Source organism: Gekko japonicus, unplaced genomic scaffold, assembly GCF_001447785.1.
Source record: "Gekko japonicus isolate JY-2015 unplaced genomic scaffold, Gekko_japonicus_V1.1 scaffold3083, whole genome shotgun sequence".
Taxonomy (NCBI): Eukaryota; Metazoa; Chordata; class Lepidosauria; order Squamata; family Gekkonidae; genus Gekko; species Gekko japonicus.
This window is the reverse complement of record NW_015164293.1, coordinates 52,735-60,460: the sequence shown is the minus strand read 5'-3', so window position 1 is coordinate 60,460 and position 7,726 is coordinate 52,735. Positions and strand designations below refer to the sequence as shown.

Below are 7,726 nucleotides of genomic sequence, written 5' to 3'. Positions count from 1 at the left end.
CCCCCCCCCCCCCCCCCGTGGCTTCTTCGCCTGGCAGAGAGGCTGCAGCAGGGGTGGGGGGGAGGCGGGCGGGAGGCGAGCAGCGGCGGCGGCCGGGAAGGGGGGAGGGGAGCGGTGGCAGCAGGGGGGGAGGCGAGCAGCAGCGGCGGTGGCAGGGGGGAAGCGGGCGGCGGCGGGGGGGAAGCGAGCGGCAGCTGGGTGACCCTCCCAGCCTGGTTCAGGCAGAGAGGTCTCCAGGCCCCACCAGGAAGTTGGCATCTGCGCTCGCCTAGAGCGCAGGACAACCTCTGGCCGGCCCTGGGTGGCACTAAAGCAGGATGGCATTCCAGCCAGCCCAGTCCTCCTCCGCTGGCCTTTGACTGCCAGATTCCGTGGTCCGTGACTGCTGGTGCCATGTTGGGTTGGAGCCCCCCAACTAGAGATGTAAAATTTCCGGAAATTTTGAAGCTCGGAAAAAAACCCGTTTTTTTTCGGGAAAAAATGGAAATTTTCGGAAAAATTGAAAAAAATGCTACATTAGCATTTCTTTTGTTTTTTCTAGATTGAAAGTCATTCTGTTACTTTAGGAACAGAAAATATGACTATGGACATTTTTATTTGGCATGAAATTATCACAACTAGTATATTAAAAATATAGTGTATCCAAACAATTATTACAAACAGAATACCCACCCACATGCAAAAACAAAACTGAAACCTTTTTATTTTCTTGTGACAATCGCACCTCCTAAAGGAAGAAATGCATCTTGTTCTTGCATTGGAGAGTTCAGTTTGTAACCTAGGACTTGCTTGTCCTCAGTGCACAGAAATTAGATCAATCTGATACCATATATATATATATTAGAAATGATTTGGAAAATATTTGAACACCTTGTGTTAAAATATTTTATTCATCATGTTAAAATAAAACGTTCCATAATCATTTTTTTCTTTTCTTTTCTTTTTTCAATTTTTCCAATTTTTCGGAAAAAAACAAAAAATCTTCAGGAAAAAAACGGGGAAAAACCATTTCCCCCCCGAAATTTTCCGTTTTTTCCCCAGGCCTTCATATCTCTACCCCCAACAGATCCTCAGATTGTTGGTTGTTGTTTTTTTAATGGAAAGCAAACAAGCACTGTACAAATAACGCAGACCACAAGTGCTCAAAAAGTCATGCAAAAAGAGTAAATGGTAGGAGGAAAGGAGGCTTACCGACTATTGGAGAGTTTGTTCTATTGTTGATCGGGTGCCCGGCTTTGAATGATTATAATGGCTTGTGGGTGTTACTGGTAGGCAGTGCTCCCTCTAAGCTGAGTTAGTGTGAGCCTGCTCCCAGTTTTCTAGCCTCCGGCTCACCCATTTTTGTCTTGGCTCAGGAAGGAGGGCTCCAGAGCGAACTAATTTATGCAGTAGCCAAATGGCTCGCTCACATTATAATTGAATGATTATAATAGGATTGAGTTTTTTCCTGTAATACTGGCCTGAAGGCTTTTATACACTGTGAGTGCTGTGCTAAGGGTTTTTCCTTCTACCATTTTAAAGTCTTCTGTACGTTATGAGTGCTTTATGAAGTAGTGTGAACTTCTTGAAGAAGAGCTATCCAAATGAAGATCAAAATCGTCTTTTGTCTTTTGTCTGTGTACCATTTGTGGACTTGCATTTTGTCTGTGTACCATTTATGGACTTGCACTAGTCATGGACCTGTACATTATATGATGTAATCTGGTTTTACTGATACATGTGGTCCTCTGTTATTCTTGTCATATAAATTTACTCTTTTTGTATGACTTTTAGAGCAGGAAGAGGAAAGAGGGGGTCTGGCGGATTAGAAAAGGGGAACAGATGAGCAGGGCCGGATGGAAGGACAGGGGTGAGGTGGGGGACTTCTCCCACTGGTAGCCCACTTTCCCTCGGTTGTAGCCCTTGAAGGTTCCCAAGAAGTCTTCCGATGGGACGCAGATCTATTAGTTTCTGTACGTTTCGGCTGAATCACGACCCTCCAATCATCCCCTGCTGGGACCCCAGAGTCTGGTGGGGCTGGTGATTGGCACCCCTTCCTGCAGCAGGTGGGAATTCATAGAATCATATAGAGTTGGAAGGGACCTCCGGGGTCATCTAGTCCAACCCCCTGCACAATGCAGGGAATCCACAAATACTCTCCCCCTCCGCACCCGCAGTGACCACTGAGTTCCACGGCCAGAAAATGACAAAAAACCTCCAGGATCCCTGGCCAAACTGGAATTGTGTCAAGGCTTGGGAGTGCGTGGCTCTAAAGGCGCGGGGGAGTTCACAGAGGACAGGTCTGCAGTTCAAGACGGACATGTGGAGCCTCCATGGACGGAGGCAGTCTTCCTCTGAGCCCTAGAAGCCGGGAACAGACCACAGGAAAGGAGGCCGCTGCCTCCGTGCCCTCCTCATGAGCCCCCCCCCCCAGAAAAGCTGCCTTAATGCTCCTGCGGAGTGCAGAGGGTTGGACTAGATGACCTGCAAGGTCCCTTCCCACTCTTTAACATTCTATGATTTTATGAATTCTGTCGGATCCGGGCTCTTTGTCCAACGGAGCCAGGCGGCTGGATGCCCTTCCTAGGGAGGAAGGTGGCTTGCAGGGGTTGCCCAGTCCTTTTGACCAAACTGACTGTCGGGATGTTCCTCACCTCCAGGGGGAACAAAGGACAGCTCGGGCACGCGGACTCCACCTTGCGCCTCCACTTAGCCGAACGCGAGCAGGCCCTGCTGGCGTGCCAGGAGACAGTCCAGGTAAGGGCCGCTTGTTTCCCTCTCTCCTTCCGGGAATTGCACAGCTTTGCTTCCCCACCAGGGGTCATTTCGTAGAAAAAGAGGTGCAGGAGCTCATTAGCATAACTCGTTAGCATAACTTATTTGCATGTGCCACACCCCCTGACATCACCGGAAGTGTGTCAGAAGGCAACACCCACCGCTCAGGTTCCACTGGACGGTTTTGGATTGCTAGCTATTGTGTGTGTGTGTGGGAACGTGCAGATCTGCCCTCACAGAGGAGGGAGAGCTTGGACCTGAATAAGACTTGGTCTTAAAGGTGCCCCTGGACTATTTTGGATTGCTAGCTATTGGGGGGGGGACATGCAGATCTGTCCTCGCTGAGGAGGGAGAGCTTGTACCTGAATAAAATTTGGTCTTAAAGGTGCCACTGGACTGTTTTGGACTGGGGGCCCGGGGGGGGGGCTCTGCAACTTATCTGGCTGCTTCTTGCTCTGACTGAGGGCTGCTGGGAGCAGGGGGAGGGGCTTGTTGCATGTGCCTGCCCCCTGGGCTCTTTACTGCCGGAGCTCCGCTCCTATGCGCTCCTTCAGGAAATGACCCCTGTTCCCCACCACCACCTTGCTGGCCTACTCTGTCTGGCTGTTTTGCACACGCTGCTTCTCAAGTGACAGGCAGTTCCAGGGGACAAGCATCGACAAGGTCATCCCTCAAACGTACTGCGGTGTAATAAAGTGGAGTTTAAACTGTGCCGGTTTAGAGGGTGGGAAGCAGGCAGGCAGGGAACAGCCATCCCGAGAACCTCAGTCGAGGGCTCGGGGATCAGAAAGGCGGCTTCTGCCTTCTGCCCACCTTTAACTTCCGAAAGTGCTTTTTCCGGATTGTGCCCAAGTAAGCTGAATGTGACCCAATGCCAGTGGTTCCGAGTCACCACCGACCATCAGAGATCACTAAGCAAGAAGCTTTGCTCACCGTCCAGTATGGAAACCCGGGTGGAGAAAGCCATTCCCAGTTGTGTGTGTGTGTGTGTGTGTGAAGCGCCATCAAGTTGCTGCCGACTTAGCGGCAATCCTGTAGTTTTTCAAGACACATTCCCAATAATACAGGAGCATATTTCCTTTCAATGTTACTTGGCTTTTTACAAAATTACCTTGCTTTGTATATATGTGCACGGACACGAAACTAGATGCAAAATCCAGTTTGGTGACGTGGTTAAGTGCACGGACTCTAATCTGGGGAAACCGGGTTTGATTCCCCACTCCTCCACTTGCACCTGCAGGATGACCTTGGGCAAGCCGTAGTTCTGTCAGAGCTGTTGTGGGAAGGGGAAGGGAAAGGAGTTTGTAAGCCGCTCTGAGACTCCGAGTGAAGGGTGGGGTATAAATCCAATCTCCTCCTCCTCCTGTTTCTTCTTCTTCTTCTTCTTCTTCAAAGCAAAGCAAAACCAATCTCCCGTAACCTGATCTTTAAAAAATAAGCACAAAGAACCTGGAGAAACCACCAGACACAAGTCAGAGGCCAGAGGCAGTCAAATGCTTGCCAGGGAAAGGGCAGTTTGAACTGGGTGCCAAACCAGCAACAGGCGTGGGACCCAGAGAGCAGGGCAGGAGGTTCAAAACCCTCTTTGTTTTATTTGTTAATTTATTTCATTTTTATGAACATGAGAGAATCCCATGTTGGATCAGGCCAGTGGCCCATCCAGTCCAACACTCTGTGTCACACAGTGGCCAAAAATACCAGGTGCCACCAGGAGGTCCACCAGTGGGGCCAGGACACTAGAAGCCCTCCCACTCTTGCCCAACCCCCCCAAGCACCAAGAAGACAGAGCATCGCTTGCCCCAGTAAGATATAAGAACATAAGAGAAGCCAATGTTGGATCAGGCCAATGGGCCATCCAGTCCAACACTCTGTGTCACACAGTGGCCAAAAATACCAGGTGCCACCAGGAGGTCCAGCAGTGGGGCCAGAACTCCAGAAGTCCTCCCACTGTTCCCCCCCCAAGCACCAAGAATAGAGAGCATCCCTTGCCCCAGATATAAGAACATAAGAGAAGCCCATGTTGGATCAGGCCAATGGCCCATCCAGTCCAACACTCTGTGTCACACAGTGGCCAAAAATACCAGGTGCCACCAGGAGCTCCACCAGCGGGGCCAGGACACCAGAAGCCCTCCCACTGTTGCCCCCAAGCACAAAATGACAGAGCATCACCTGCCCCAGCCTGTGAGTTCCTATCTATACCTTGTGGCTAATGGCCACTGATGGACCTCTGCTCCAGATGTTTATCCAATTCCCTCTTGAAGCCGTCCATGCTTGTAGCTGCCACCACCTCCACTGCTTCTCTCTGGCTAAGAGCTCAAAGCAGCTTCTAGCAGTCAACAACTACAACAATTAAAACACATGCATCGATGATATCCACTAGAAACACACACGGGTCATTTCGTAGAAAAAGAGGGGCAGGAGCTCATTAGCATAACGCATAACTCATTTGCATATGCCACACCCCCTGACCTCACCAGAAGTGTGTCAGAAGGCAACACCCACCGCTCAGGCTCCACTGGACTCTTTTGGATTGCTAGCTATTGGGGGGGGGACATGCAGATCTGTCCTCGCTGAGGAGGGAGAGCTTGTACCTGAATAAAACTTGGCCTTAAAGGTGCCACTGGACTGTTTTGGACCGGGGGGGGGGCAGAGGGGGCTCTGCAGCTTACCTGGCTGCTTCTTGCTCTGACTGAGGGCTGCTGGGAGCAGGGGGCGGGGTTTGTTGCATGTGCCCGCCCCCTGGGCTCTTTACCGCCGGAGCTCTGCTCCTGTGCGCTCCTGCAGGAAATGACCCCTGAACACACACAAAAGTATAACCAATATCCAGTAAGATAAAATCATATAAAATCATACAAATACATAAAAGCAATCTCATCCTCTCCCACAGAGTGCAGGAATGTCTACCATCAATGCTCCCTCTAAGATGTGGAGACTTGTGAGCAAAAAATCTACTTTGTGAGCTACCAGCATTAAAGTTGTGAGTGAGCAATTTGGCTACTGCATAAATTAGTTTGCTCTGGAGCCATCCTTCCTGAGCCAAGACAAAAATGTGTGAGCCGGAGGCTAAAAAACTGAGCTAGCTCACACTAACTCAGCTTAGAGGGAACACTGCCTACCAGTAACATCAAACATTACCCAAAAGCCAAACTGTACTTCACAACAGGGAGATAATAATCCTGCTTTACAGAGTCTAGGAGCCACCACAGAGAAGGCCCTGTCCCAATGGGGAAGGAACATGGAGAAGGTTTGGTACATAGCTAGGTGGGTATGAGGGGATGTAGCAGCACTTTGAAGGTTGCTTGTGCTTCATCCCACCCTCATCTCTACACAGAGCTTCTGTGCGTCTGAGATGGCCCATTAGCCAAACTGTGTGCAGTTGTGGTCACCACACCTTAAAAAGGATATTATAGCTTTGGGGAAAGTGCAGAAAAGGGCAACTCGAATGATAAAAGGGTTGGAACACTTTCCCTATGAGGAAAGGTTAAGGCGCTTAGGGCTCTTTAGCTTGGAGAAACGATGACTGAGGGGTGACATGATCGAGGTTTATAAGATTATGCATGGGAAAGAGCAGGTAGAGAAAGAGGTACCTTTCTCCCTTTCTCACAATACAAGAACTCGTGGGCACTCCATGAAACTGCAGAGCGGTCGGGTTAGAACGGATCAAAGGAAGTACTTCTTCACCCAAAAAGTGATTAACACTTGGAATTCACTGTCACAGGAAGTGGTGGCAGCTACAAGCATGGACAGCTTCAAAAGGGAATTAGATAAGCATATGGAGCAGAGGTCCATCAGTGGCTATTAGCCACAAGGTATAGATAGGGACTCTGGGGCAAGTGATGCTCTGTCTTCTTGGTGCTTGGGGGGGGGGTCAACAGTGGGAGGGCTTCTAGTGTTCTGGCCCCACTGGTGGACCTCCTGATGGCCCCTGGTATTTCTGGCCACTGTGTGACACAGAGTGTTGGACTGGATGGGCCTTTGGCCTGATCCATCATTGGCGTCTCTGATGTTCTTATGTTAACCAAGGGCAATCCTGCATTGGCGTTTCCCTCCATTGTTTTACGAAACCCACGTTGGAGCAGACATTCCCCCTCTGCATTGCATGCCGCTTTCCCTTTCTTTGATCACTGGATCCTATGGTACTTTCTGCATAGATTTATGGCCATTCAGGGGTGACTTTGCAGTCAATACTGCGTTGCCCCGAAGTATCTGAATGTGGTTTTGAGCTGCACCTTTCCCCGCAGTGTTGAGAAAATGTGGAGCGAAGGCCAGATGCAGAATCGCCCCAAGTGTTTCCCAGGAACCAACACAATGCATTTCGGTGGCCTGCCTTCCCCCCTCCCCACGCCCTCCCCGCTCCTCCAGGAGGCTGCTGGGAGTCCAATGTTCCCTCTAAGCTGTGTTAGTGTGAGCTAGCTCACAGTTTTTTAGCCTCTGGCTCGCACATTTTTGTCTTAGCTCAGGAAGGAGGGCTCCAGAGCAGACTAATTGATGCAGTAGTCAAATCGCTTGCTCACAACTTTAACGCCAGCGGCTCACAGAGTAGAATTTTTGCTTGGAAGACCCCACAGCTTAGAGGGAACGTTGGCTGGGACCCCTGAGAAATGCGTTCTCTTCTGTCTCCCCTCGGCCCAGATCCTGCAGCTGAAGATCCGCAGGCTGGAGCACCTCCTGCACCTGAAGAACGTCCGCATCGACAACCTCTCCCGGAAGCTGCAGCAGGCGGAGCAGAAACGGAAGTGAATGAATCCGGCTCAGGTGCCCGCCCAGCTAGGATGACTTTAGGCCTTCCTCTCGCCCAAGAGCGCCCCCTCTTCTTCCAAAGCAAGCGGCTGCCTTCCAACTCCAGGGAGGCGACCCATACAAAGCCCGGCAGGTCCAACTGAGAAAGCATAACCTCTCCAGAGCGGCCCAGGAGGTGCTGGGGAGACACAGTCCTTGGGGAAATCTAGATAAAAGAACCAGCCGGAGCCAG

At 50.6% G+C, this 7,726-nt stretch overlaps 1 protein-coding gene across 1 annotated transcript in view; it reads left to right on the top strand.

The window, feature by feature from the left end:
• The window catches only part of SPEF1 (sperm flagellar 1), a 35,100-nt gene extending 27,606 nt beyond the window's left edge, over window positions 1-7,494 (top strand). The window contains exons 6-7 of the mRNA XM_015408787.1: window positions 2,640-2,736; window positions 7,387-7,494. Coding sequence (XP_015264273.1) covers window positions 2,640-2,736; window positions 7,387-7,494 — 205 coding nt within the window. The remainder of the gene's footprint in view (window positions 1-2,639; window positions 2,737-7,386) is intronic.
• Window positions 7,495-7,726: the final 232 nt, after the last annotated feature.